General features: G+C 43.3%; 1 protein-coding gene across 2 annotated transcripts in view; it reads left to right on the forward strand.

Annotated features, from left to right (window-relative positions):
- Positions 1-12802, forward strand: part of ano5b (anoctamin 5b) — a 50497-nt gene extending 37695 nt beyond the window's left edge. For both annotated transcript variants that reach the window (XM_054732013.2, XM_054732014.2), the window contains 7 exons: positions 2959-3137; positions 3215-3312; positions 5935-6065; positions 6143-6348; positions 6433-6614; positions 12061-12166; positions 12248-12802. In XM_054732013.2, the coding sequence (XP_054587988.1) occupies positions 2959-3137; positions 3215-3312; positions 5935-6065; positions 6143-6348; positions 6433-6614; positions 12061-12166; positions 12248-12487 (1142 nt within the window). In that variant the 3' untranslated portion in view covers positions 12488-12802. The remainder of the gene's footprint in view (positions 1-2958; positions 3138-3214; positions 3313-5934; positions 6066-6142; positions 6349-6432; positions 6615-12060; positions 12167-12247) is intronic.
- Positions 12803-13671: the final 869 nt, after the last annotated feature.

A 13671-nucleotide genomic window follows, 5' to 3' on the forward strand; every position in this document is an offset into this window, starting at 1 on the left:
CAAACCAATAGAGTGCTGTGATTGGCCCAACAAAACGATAGAGTGCTGTGATTGGCCCACCAAACCGATAGAGTGCTGTGATTGGCTCACCAAACCGATAGAGTGCTGTGATTGGCCCAACAAAACGATAGAGTGCTGTGATTGGCTCACCAAACCAATAGAGTGCTGTGATTGGCCCACCAAACCTATAGAGTGCTGTGTTTGGCCCACCAAACCGATAGAGTGCTGTGATTGGCTCACCAAACCGATAGAGTGCTGTGATTGGCCCACCAAACCAATAGAGTGCTGTGATTGGCCCAACAAAATGATAGAGTGCTGTGATTGGCCCACCAAACCGATAGAGTGCTGTGATTGGCTCACCAAACCAATAGAGTGCTGTGATTGGCCCAACAAAACGATAGAGTGCTGTGATTGGCCCACCAAACCGATAGAGTGCTGTGATTGGCTCACCAAACCGATAGAGTGCTGTGATTGGCTCATCAAACCAATAGAGTGCTGTGATTGGCCCACCAAACCGATAGAGTGCTGTGATTGGCTCACCAAACCAATAGAGTGCTGTGATTGGCCCACCAAACCGATAGAGTGCTGTGATTGGCTCACCAAACCAATAGAGTGCTGTGATTGGCCCAACAAAACGATAGAGTGCTGTGATTGGCTCACCAAACCAATAGAGTGCTGTGATTGGCCCAACAAAACGATAGAGTGCTGTGATTGGCTCACCAAACCAATAGAGTGCTGTGATTGGCCCAACAAAACGATAGAGTGCTGTGATTGGCCCAACAAAACGATAGAGTGCTGTGATTGGCCCAACAAAACGATAGAGTGCTGTGATTGGCCCAACAAAACGATAGAGTGCTGTGATTGGCTCACCAAACCAATAGAGTGATGTGATTGGCCCACCAAACCTATAGAGTGCTGTGATTGGCTCACCAAACCGATAGAGTGCTGTGATTGGCCCAACAAAACGATAGAGTGCTGTGATTGGCCCACCAAACCGATAGAGTGCTGTGATTGGCTCACCAAACCGATAGAGTGCTGTGATTGGCCCAACAAAACGATAGAGTGCTGTGATTGGCTCACCAAACCAATAGAGTGATGTGATTGGCCCACCAAACCTATAGAGTGCTGTGTTTGGCCCACCAAACCGATAGAGTGCTGTGATTGGCTCACCAAACCGATAGAGTGCTGTGATTGGCCCACCAAACCAATAGAGTGCTGTGATTGGCCCAACAAAACGATAGAGTGCTGTGATTGGCCCACCAAACCGATAGAGTGCTGTGATTGGCCCAACAAAACGATAGAGTGCTGTGATTGGCCCACCAAACCGATAGAGTGCTGTGATTGGCCCACCAAACCGATAGAGTGCTGTGATTGGCTCACCAAACCAATAGAGTGCTGTGATTGGCCCAACAAAACGATAGAGTGCTGTGATTGGCCCACCAAACGGATAGAGTGCTGTGATTGGCTCACCAAACGGATAGAGTGCTGTGATTGGCCCACCAAACCGATAACTACCCAGGCCAATGGTAGGCCTGCTGAGGCTCCAGTGGAGCGTGGCTAGATCAACCTGCAGAGCGAAAATCTTTTGCTTCTGCTACGGTCTGTTTAGATTTCTAGGTTAGCTACATACAACATCCATGTAACACTCATGATGAATCCCTGTTATGTGTGTGTAAAGGGTGGGAATGATGCAAAGTTCTGCTTGATTCTTGAGTTGATAGGGTAGTTTTGTTTTAACCTTTGACCTTCCCTTAACCATATCTGTGGCATTAAGGGTCTTCAGCAGTAAAGCCCTCTCTCACCATCCAGCCACAGTGTCTATTATCTTCTGAGTGTCCATCCTCTTCCAGCTAGAGATGCACAGATTCTAGTTTTGCAGGCACCAGTTTCAAGTTCTCAGACACTCTGACCTGCATGACCAATTCTGATTCATCCGAATTATTTTTCTTTTTTATGATTTTGGAAAGGACACGAGGAAAAAATGTTATTATTGTTAGTGTGGATGAGATAGAGATGGCGAGTTGTACAGTGTTCATTTTGGGACATCCTTAGGTCTCAGGAAAACATTGTCAGACATCACATCAAATGGCCTCAGAACTTAGACGTCAGACATCAGAACATAAAGACAAAAGCATCGGGTAAGGACTCTGTCAGGAAAAAGTCCCCCATACAAAACGTTTTCAGATAGAAGTGACTCAGAGAAGCATCTTTTTTTTTATCTGATGTCCGACACTGTTTCCTTGAGGCCATAGACCAGGGGTATTCGATTCAGGGCCTGGAAGGCCGGAATGCAGCACATTTCAGCATTTTCTCTGCTCCAACACTCTTTATTCAGTGGTTGAAACACCTGTGCAGCAGCTCATCAGGCTCTGCAGGAGCCGGTTAATCACCTGCTGACTGAAATCGGGTGTGCTGAAGCAGGGTTAAAGCTAAAACGTGCAGGATACTGGACCTCCAGTCCTGGAATTGAATAGCCCTTTAATAGAGTTTCCAGACCTCCATAAAGGGAAGGTGTTTATATTGCTTCCTGCTTGCAGCCATGTTTTTATGTCGCATGATTTACAGACATGGAAACTACATCCGCGAAGACCCGGATTAGCTGTAGATCCTGTTATTTATGATTCAGCAGTATCTCTGAATGAAGCTGTTTGAACTTGGCTTGCACTGCCGGTTTAATCAATCAATGTTTTGTTTATTTTTGGTTTTTGGAGCAATTATTGTGAAAATAAATGAGCTTTTTTTTCTGTTTTGTAAAATTTCTGGAGATTATGTCAAAATCCCTAATTTAGTCATGTGACCTTCAGCGGGTCTGGACCTTAACTTTGGGACGTCCCAGAGGATCAGATTTGATGCCATCGTGATTTTACAACCACGTTTCTCAAAGCAGCTCAAAAACACAAACTACGCTAGAAACATGGCCGTCTGTTCGTAAACATCTGTGCTGTTTGTTTCCTGCAGAAATCCCTAAAACCCACCTGGAGTATGAGAACAGGTTGACCATGAAGATGTTTCTGTTCCAGTTCGTCAACTACTACTCCTCCTGCTTCTACGTGGCCTTCTTCAAAGGCAAGTTTGTGGGATACCCAGGGGACTACTCGTACATGTTCGGCAAGTGGAGCAAACTCAGAAACGAAGAGGTGACTTTTTGTTTTGCTTTAGAGAATTGTTATTTTTAATCCAGAGCGTCAGATGAAAACTCTGCCTCCCTCTCCAGTGTGACCCTGGCGGTTGTCTGATAGAGCTGACCACACAGCTGGTGATCGTCATGGCTGGGAAACAGCTCTGGGGAAACATCCAGGAGGCTTTGCTGCCGTGAGTCCAACAAGCCCCGCATTTTTTTTCACGGCTTTGTCCGTTTCTCACATCAGAGATCGTTTTGTATAAATATGAAAAGAAAAAATTAGATTGAATCAGCATCTGTGACTCTTAACAGGGGTGTTTTTGGCAATTTTAAGCTAGCTTACCATTTGAAGATAGCTTTCTGAATGTCTTCAGGTTGGAGAAATAGGACTGAAGAGGTGACAGCTAGTCTTACCCATACTGCACACTGGAAGCATCAGCGGCGCGGAACATCACTGCTTCAAACAGAACCCATGAGGTCATTCAAAGCAGCCGCGACATGCATGTGTCCCAGAAGTAGAGGCCGACCATTATGGTTTTTTTAAGGCCGATACCGATTTTTAAAGAATGTTGTTGCTGATGGCCAATATCTAAAGCCGATTATTAAGGCTGAAATATATATATATATATATATATATATATATATATATATATATATATATATATATATATATTTAAATACATTTTAGCAGCACATTTGTTGTGAAAGACAACTGAACACTCACTGTGTGCAATATTAATTAAAGAAATCAATTAATCTCAACTCATTCATTGCCATTGACGACTAAAGTCGTCATTTTAAATCACACCGTGAGAACAAACATCTCAGCTCTAAAGCCGATCTTCCGCATACGTCACACGTCACGTGATCAGGAAGCAGATAATCCACACGTTAGGAGATCGTTTTGGGCCGCTGCTGTAAAAAAGAAGGGAGGCGCGAACTGAAAAATCGTCTGCCGATCACAATTCAACAACGGATTATGAAAGAACGGATAACGCTCGAAACGCGCGGATTCTTCCTGATGTCAGAGGTGAGTCTCCTCTTTGTTTTGCTTGTTTGGCGTTGACATCATCCTAGTGCGCAACGTTCTGCGACTCTTAAAAATACAGTACAAACGGTGAGAAACACTGGCAGCGAAGGGCTTTACTGATCAGGAAAGGGCTGGCAGCGAATGAGTTAATATTAATTCAATTTCAAATCTAAGACATTAAAAAAATGGTGTGTTTGCGTCCTTCAGGTTCTTTATTCAGTTTAATAGTGGCGGCAGCCGGACACACAGGTGCCTGATATTTATTTCTTTTTCAATCTGCTCTTAAAAATAATTTCGACCGATGGCGGATACAGAAAAAAATCTAACATATCGGTTGGCCTCTACCCAGAAGTGTCATTCCCGTCTTTTTGGTTTAAAGGCGGATGGAGTCTTTTGATTCGGAAAAGGGTAGAATGCCTTCTCCGGGTCAGAGATGTGGTCCTGTTTAAGCATCTTGAGGTCTTGTTCACGAGTGAGGGAAAACTGGAGCGTGAGATCGACAGGTGGATTGGTGCTGCATCTGCAGTGATTCGGGTGTTGTACCGGTCTGTCGTGATGAAGAGAGAGCTGAGTCAGAAGGCGAAGCTCTCGATTTACCGGTCGATCTACGTTCCTACCCTCACCTATGGTCATGAGCTTTGGGTAATGACCGGAAGAACAAGATCGTGGATGCAAGCGGCTGAAATGAGTTTTCTCCGAAGAGTGGCTGGGCTCTCCCTTAGAGATAGGGTGAGAAGCTCGGTCATCCGGGAGGGGCTCAGAGTAGACCCGCTGCTCCTCCACATCGAGAGGAGCCAGTTGAGTTGGCTCGGGCATCTGGTCAGGATGCCTCCTGGAAGCCTCCCTGGTGAGGTTTTCCAAGCACGTCCAACCGGGAGGAGATCTAAAGGTAGACCCAGGACACGGTGGAGGGACTATGTCTCTCACCTGGCCAGGGAACGCCTTGGGATTCCCCCGGAGGAGCTGGCCCAAGTGGCTGGGGAGAGGGAAGTCTGGGCCTCTCGACTTAGGCTACTGCCCCCGCTGCCCGACTCCGGATAAGCGGATGAAAATGGATGGATGGGCGGATGGCGTAAGCGCTTGTGATCCAGCAAAGAGCACGACACAGAAGCGTGGCTGAGTTTCTCCCGGTGTGTACTGGCACGCAGCGAAAGCTGCGAGGAAATCATTCCACTCCGCTGACGTTTCAGCAGGTGTGAGTGCAAGACCAGCATGGATCGCTGCAGTTTGGGAGAAAACTTTCATTCATGTTTATTCAGAATTATTTTAGAATCTTTTACACCTCCTTCAGTTTTCATGACTCATTTGTTTACATGGAATTCTGTGGTTGTTTACAAACGTAAACATCATCAATGACAACTAAATGTAGCACTTCTAGTCACACTGACAGGTATTTCGTAGCATTTATGCCCAGATAAGTGAATCTGACAGCAGTGTAAAAGGTTATAGCCGTTAGCCCACGAGTCCTACAGGACATAAAACACTATTTCTCCCAGCTGAGGCTGCTCAAGGAGTAAATTGTGAGTTATTTATAAGAATTTATACAGAAACAGACTTGAGAAACTTTTACTTTTGTTCTGGTCAACACAGCAAAAATAATATTTTTACTTGATACTTATTCTTGCACCATCTGGTAAATGAAGCAAAACTTCTAATTTTGCTTGATTCAATGTCACCATATTTGCGACTTGATCTTCATCCTGAGATTTTTATGTTTGAGATATTTTGTTTATTTTTCTTTTAATGAACGGCTGCAGTTTTGACCCGATGGGTTTTGTTTCAGGTTGCTGCGTACCTGGTGGAACAGCAGGAGGGGACGTCACAACCCTGAGAACCAGTACAGCCGCTGGGAGCAGGATTACATTCTGCTGAACTTCACCCAGCTGGGTCTGTTCTACGAGTACCTGGAGATGGGTGAGACGCTGTTTTCATTCAGTTTGAAGTAGAAAACGATGCAGCTTCATGACTCGGACAGAACGTCCTTCTTTCAGTGATCCAGTTTGGCTTCATCACTCTGTTCGTGGCCTCCTTTCCCCTGGCCCCCCTCCTGGCTCTTTGCAACAACATCCTGGAGATCCGGGTGGATGCTTGGAAGTTCACCACCCAGTTCAGACGACCGGTGGCATCCAAGGCCAGAAACATCGGAGCGTGGAAAGAGATCCTCAACGCCGTGGCCATTTTGTCTGTTGTCACCAATGTGAGTTATAAGTAGATCTAAAATCAAAGTCTTTACACATCAGTCGATTTAAGACTGAAACAGCTCTTTTCCCTTTGGTTTCAGGCTTTTATCATGGCGTTTACCTCGGACATGATCCCCCGCATGGTTTACCTTTATGCCATCAGTCGAGACAAAAGCATGAAGGGCTACATCAGCAACAGTCTGTCAGTGTACAATATCTCACAGATCCCTAAAACAAACATGCCCGAGGAAAACTGGTACGATAACTCCACCGTTACGTGCAGGTACGAGTTTCCAGTCCGTGTGGTTTGAGCCAGGGTTGTTTTCACCTGTAGCTTTAAATCAAAATCTGAAAAACGTTAGTTTGTCTAACAGACAGATGGACACGAGAAGGAAAAACAAAAGAGCTTTAAAAATATTTATATTTATTTAACCCTCTTATTACCAACTTGTCGCCGCTGACAGGATTGGACATGCTTCTCGTTACCATAATTCCTGAACCATTCAAGATATCTGTAAAATTCCAAAAGTGCTGAAAAGATTAAAAATGGGGATTTTCGTGCGTGTACAATACATTATGGTAGCCACCGGGATTCCCTGTCTTTAGCTCAACGAATCACAACACAGATTCAGAGACGTGCTGAGTTTGTCATCCAAAATGCTCCATTTTACAACTTTTGAATGGCTGATCAGATTCAAAAACTTCTAACGATTCCTAAAAGTACATAAAAGCAGCTTTCCAACGATCTATAGCATGAAGCAATCAGAGTTATGGAAAATATCGCTACAGGGGGAATCCTGCTGTACAGCCGGATTGAAACGGAGTGCAGCGCCGCGGTGAAAGTGGATAACGGAACGGGGAAGCTAATTAGCATAAAAAGCCAGCATGAAATTATGGAAATGCCTCAAAGAAATTCAACACGATCTATTAGGTGCCCCAGAAGGCTTGTACCTGAAGACAGTGACCACGAAGAAGGACAGGTCTCCAGTGAACCAGGGTATGAATGTTTGTTCCGTCTTTATTTATTTTTATTTGAGCAACCCTCAACTATTTGCTAATTGTAAGATTCAGCTTCATTCCAGCATAATTTGTCTTTTTACAATAAATAATTATTTTTGCTAAAAAAAACGTTTTTTGTATAGCAGTAAATTATATTTATTATTTGCAGGGACTCTGGCTGCAGCTGGAGAGAAACTGCTTCAAGGTCTACCACATCAAATAAAAACGTCTGAAAGTTTACAGAAAATAAATGGTCTTAAAAACTGCTAAAAAGATACCAAGGTTCAAACTTTTTAAAGAATAGATGCATTACAGTGTAAAGTTTAAATTGTTCATTCCAAATTGTTTTCCCAAGTCATTTTGAAGTTCCTGTTCAGTAATAAATGTAAAAAATTTGAATCGGTTTTTTGCTTTTTTCACTTTTAAGCTAATTTTTTAAAGGCTTTAATAGAAATAACTTCTAAATTCTAAATACAAACCAAAGCTGAGGTTGTTCTGAAAAAAGGAGAAGAGTTACACACACTTTGCACTTTTTATTACAATTTTACAGCCATAAGATAAAAAATATACCAGGCGGCCCTGTTATAATTATGGTCATAAGAGGGTTAAGTAGATTGAAAATAAAAATAAAAAGGTAAAATGAAAAAAAAAAGAACAAAAACAAGGTTAAAGCTGCTTTAGCAAATCTACAGAACAAGCTAAGTTTTGAATGCAAACACAGTCACAGAACGCTCACCTCTCCCCTCGGGTATATTCCCTGGTTCTGCGTTCACTGGAACCAGAAACCCACAACACTGGAAGAAACAAGATAGCGCTTAACACCGGTCATAATTTTCTATGTCTAAGCGTCTTTTGTTGTCCGTGACTTAAAATGGTGTATTTCTTTTTGGGACTCTGGTAGTTTGTCCTAAAGTTGAAGAGGTAGCAGCCGGCAGTTTCTCCTTCTTTGATATTATTAACCTCTCACAAGAGAGGTGACCCAGGGAAGTGCAGCAGTTCGCCAAGACGGACAACAAGATGGACCAATGGCTGCTTTTGGTCTAAAACATGTTATTTGATTTTAGACAAATGTGAAAGAACCACTTCATTAATTTATTTCAGTTTTTTGTCTCCTTAATATATTTACAGCTATATTATGTTATAGGGTTTTCACATCTGGGTCGACCCGGTCTAGCACTAGTAGGTCAATTGTATGAGTAAGCTGTGCATTTTCCGTGCTCATGCAGTCAGCTTCGTGCAGAGTTGATCTTACACACCCACTCCCGACTGATTGGCTGGCTGAGATTCACACCTACCTACTAGTGGGAGCCTCTGATTGGAGGGTGGAATCAGTCTGCGACTGCTTCCTTAATGAGCGATCCATTATCAGTCTGGATGCAGAAGAGTAAACATCTTCTCTGCAGCTGAGACTAGCCACAGGAATGCGAGGACAAACTGTCTGCCCTGAGAGGAGCCCACTCAGTGACAGAGTAGCACGCTGTGTGCTTCATATGAGTCTCCATAAGCAGCACTACTCACGGCTGCTTTGTTTTACAACTTAAGGACACTACGAACTCCATTATGCATTTTTCCCCACCCACATCCGCGTTCCTGAGAAGGCTGTTTGAACCACAAACATGATCATGGTGTGAACATGACCTGACCATGCGGGGGCTGGCCGACCCAACCAAGATCGGGCCGGGCCAGCCGTGAAAATGCCAGTAAAAGATAGTTACAAGGTATAAAAAAAACATGTTTTAAGCCCATTTGTTTTCCAAATTTGCTATGTTGGCTTTAAATCAAAAAATGGCCTGTAAATGGCCTGCATTTGATAAAGCGCCTTCTAGAGTCATGGAACCCCCCAAGGCGCTTTACAACACAATCAGTCATTCACCCATTCACACACACATTCACACACTGGTGGGGATGAGCTACAATGTAGCCACAGCTGCCCTGGGGCACACTGACAGAGGCGAGGCTGCCGAGCACTGGCACCACCGGTCCCTGCGACCACCACCAGCAGGCAACGTGGGTTAAGTGTCTTGCCCAAGGACACAACGACAGCGACAGACTGAGCGGGGCTCGAACCTGCAACCTTCCGATTACGGGGCAAGCACTTAACTCCTGTGCCACCGTCAACTGAAAAAAAATGAGGAAGTCATTCTCACCGTCAAAAGCTGAACAGGATGATTCAAGTTTGTAAAATATTTAATTAACGGAATCTTGTTTGTTATCCATCCATCCATTTTCTTCCGCTTATCTGGGGTCGGGTCGCTGGGGCAGTAGCCTAAGTCGAGAGGCCCAGACTTCCCTCTCCACAGCCACTTGGGCCAGTTCTTCCGGGGGAATCCCAAGGCGTTCCCTGGCCAGGTGAGAGACATAGTCCCTCCACCATGCCCTGGGTCTTCCTTTAGACCTCCTCCCGGTTGAACGTCCCCAGAGAACCTCACCAGGGAGGCATCCAGGAGGCATCTTAATCAGATGCTTGAGCCACCTCAACTGGACATGGAGGAGCAGCGGGTCTACTCCAAGCCCCTCCCAGATAACCGAGCTTCTCACCCTGTCTCTAAGGGAGAGCCCAGCCACCCTGAGGAGAAAACTCATTTCAGCCGCCTGAATCCGCGATCTCGTTCTTTCTGTCACTACCCAAAGCTCGTGACCATCGGTGAGGGTAGGAACATAGATCCATCGTTAAATCAAGAGCTTCACTTTCTGGCTCAGCTCTCATTTCACCACGACGGACCGGTACAATGCCCACATCACTGCAGATGCAGCACCAATCCACCTATTGATCTCACGCTCCAGCTTTCCCTCACTCGTGAACAAGACCCCGAGATACTTACCACCTCCACCTGGGGCAGGCTCTTGTTTGTTATATCAAAGTAAATAACTGTGTTTACATTTAAACAACTTATTTACTAATTTGTATACCTACATTCAAAATCACATATATGAAGTGCTTTTGAAAAAAATAATTCTGTATTTTTTGGGTATTCCTGTTTTCATTCAGTTTAGTGATTTAAACTGTAGATTTTCTCTCTGCCTGTTGCGTTGTGTTATTTTGTATTATGTCATGTTGTGTTGTGTTATACTGTGTTGTGTTGTGTCGTGTTGCGTTGTGTTATACTGTGTTGTGTTGTGTTATTTTGTATTATGTCATGTTGTGTTATGTTGTGTTATACTGTGTTGTGTTATTTTGTATTATGTCATGTTGTGTTGTGTCGTGTTGTGTTGTGCTATTTTGTATTGTGTCATGTTGTGTTGGGTTGGGTTATACTGTGTTATTTTGTTGTGTTATTTTGTATTGTGTTGTGTCGTGTTGTGTTGTCGTGTCATGTTTTGTTATACTGTGTTGTGTCGTGTCATGTTTTGTAATACTGTGTTGTTTCGTGTTGTTTTGTGTCGTGTGGTGTTGTGTTGTGTTATACTGTGTTGTGTTGTGTTATTTTGTATTACGTCATGTTGTGTTGTGTCGTGTTGTGCTGTGTTATACTGTGTTGTGTTGTGTCGCGTCATGTTTTGTTATACTGTGTTGTGTTGTGTCGTGTTTCGTTATACTGTGTTGTGTCGTGTCGTGTCATGTTTTGTAATACTGTGTTGTTTCATGTTGTGTTGTCTCATGTGGTGTTGTGTTGTGTTTTACTGTGTTGTGTTGTGTTATTTTGCATTGTGTCCTGTTGTGTTGTGTTATACTGTGTTGTGTTGTGTTATTTTGTATTGTGTCGTGTCATGTTGTGTTGTGTTATACTGTGTGGTGTTGTGTCATGTCGTGTTGTGTTATACTGTGTTGTGTTGTGTCATGTCGTGTCGTGTTGTGTTATACTGTGTTGTGTTGTGTTAAACTGTGTTGCATTGTGTTATACTGTGTTGTATTGTGTTGTGTTTTGTATTGTGTCCTGTGGTGTGGTGTTGTGTTATAATGTGTTGTGTTGTGTCGTGTCGTGTTATGTTATGTTATACTGTGTCATGTCGTGTCATTTTGTGTTGTGTTATACTGTGTTATTTTGTATTGTGTCATGTTGTGTTATTCTGTATTGTATCGTGTTGTGTTGTGTTATACTGTGTTGTGTTGTGTCATGTCATGTTGTGTTGTGCTGTTTTGTGTTGTGTTGTGTTGTTTTATACGGTGTTGTGTCGTGTTGTGTCGTGTTGTTTTATACGGTGTTGTGTCGAGTTGTGTTTTTTGTACTGTGTCGTGTCGTGTCGTGTTATACTGTGCTGTGTTGTTTTGTGTTGTGTTGTGTTATACTGTCTTGTTTTGTTTTGTGTTGTGTTGTGTTATACTGTCTTGTGTTGTGTTGTTTTGTGTTGTGTTGTGTTATACTGTGTTGTGTTGTGTTGTGTTGTTTTGTGTTGTGTTGTGTTATACTGTGTTGTTTTGTGTTGTGTTGTGTTATACTGTGTTGTTTTGTGTTGTGTTGTGTTGTTTTGTGTTGTGTTGTGTTGTGTTGTTTTGTGTTGTGTTGTACTGTGTTGTTTTGTGTTGTGTTGTGTTGTGTTATACTGTGTTGTTTTATGTTGTGTTGTGTTGTTTTGCGTTGTGTTGTGTTGTGTTGTTTTGTGTTGTGTTATACTGTGTTGCGTTGTGTTATGTTATGTTATACTGTGTTGTGTTGTGTTGTGTTATACTGTGTTGCGCTGTGTTATGTTATGTTATACTGTGTTGTGTTGTGTTGTTTTGTGTTGTGTTATACTGTGTTGCGTTGTGTTATGTTATGTTATACTGTGTTGTGTTGTGTTGTGTTGTGAAGATACCGGGACTACCGTTACCCACCAGGACACATGAGAGAGTACGATCACACCATGCAGTTCTGGCACATCCTTGCAGCCAAAATGGCCTTTATTATAATCATGGAGGTAAGGCAACCAACTCAGTCCTTCACCCTCGATAAATGAATGAATTCTCATGTAGTAATATGAATACTTGTCCTTCTGCAGCACGTGGTCTTTGTGGTGAAGTTCTTTGTTGCGTGGTTGATCCCAGATGTCCCGTCAGACGTGAAGGCACGGATTAAACGGGAACGTTTCCTGATCCAGGAGTACCTGCACAACTACGAGGTGGAGAGGCTCAAACTCCAGCTCAGTGCCAGTTTCATCACCGAGCCACACTCAGAGACGACCTTGACCCCAGATATGACCTTGACCTCGGACAAACTCGAAGTTCTGTCCGAGTGTTAGCTGCCACTCTCCTGATGCTCGACTCTGAGAGAAGAACTCTCTGGAAGTCCTTTTTGTTTTCCTGCAAAGGCTTCTGGGTCCAAAGTAATGTTAGCATTCCCTTTAATGCAAGCAGAAGCAGTTGGAATGTAAATTAACATGTAATAAGATCAACTCTAATCCTAATTTCTCCACAGAGACATAAAGGACAAGGTTTACACCCGCCAAACGTATCCTGACTATGAAACTGTGATGAGAAACTTTAGAAAAGATAAAACACTTAAACTGAGAGCTGAAACACAACGGTCAGGTTTATGTCCTCAGACGGCTTCACTACGTTTCTATTTCATGGGTTGTTGTGTGTGTGGTTCTGTTCCCTGGAGTGTTTTTTTCTCAGAAAAACGTGCTGAAAACAGTGCATCTGATAACCGAGTACCTCCTTTGCTCTGCGGCGATACCGAAACAACCGGACGTGTTTTTGTTGCAGTCAGCAGCTTCGTCATGCTTTAGCAGCCTGGTGTGGGAGCAGTTTTTTAAGATTTCGATTAAAAACAGAAGAATATCTGAGACAAACGTCGGCAGATCTGCGCAAACCCTTTAAACAGCTGCTTTACTGCTGTTGTATTCTGCATACAATAATCTCAGATTATCTGTGTTTCTGTATTCTGTTGAGATTGTGACTTTCCAGATGAGAACCTTGTGCGCTCTCATTGAGATACACACAACATTTAGAGGTCAAGTACATGCAGCTCATTCCCAAGTCTTTCTGTATAGAAATACCTTTGTTTCTGATTTTGAGCCTAAATCATGATGTAAACACTTTTCAAACAGCATATGAGATGATTGAAGCTGCTACACGTCCACTTTCTAACATTTCCAGGATCATTTCTTTGTCAGAGAAGGTTTACGCTGACCTCCGTGTGAGCGTAGTTCTCAGAAGGACATCTTTTACCGTTCAGGTCGTGTTCGAACGTGTTCCGAGGATTCAGATGTGACCCAGCATGCAGCACGAAGGTCTCCTGACCAATCCAACTGCCTTAAACGTCTGTTAACTGGTTTCAGAGTGAGGCGTTTCCTGTCGGACTTTAAATCGTGTTTGATTATTCGTCGCTGATGTTTATTTGTAATGTGCCCTTTATTTTTCTGTGCATGAGTTGATATCATGTAAATATTTAGTTATGTTCTGGATTCATTAAATCGTAGCT

This window comes from Nothobranchius furzeri, chromosome 9 (assembly GCF_043380555.1).
Source record: "Nothobranchius furzeri strain GRZ-AD chromosome 9, NfurGRZ-RIMD1, whole genome shotgun sequence".
NCBI classification, from domain to species: Eukaryota; Metazoa; Chordata; class Actinopteri; order Cyprinodontiformes; family Nothobranchiidae; genus Nothobranchius; species Nothobranchius furzeri.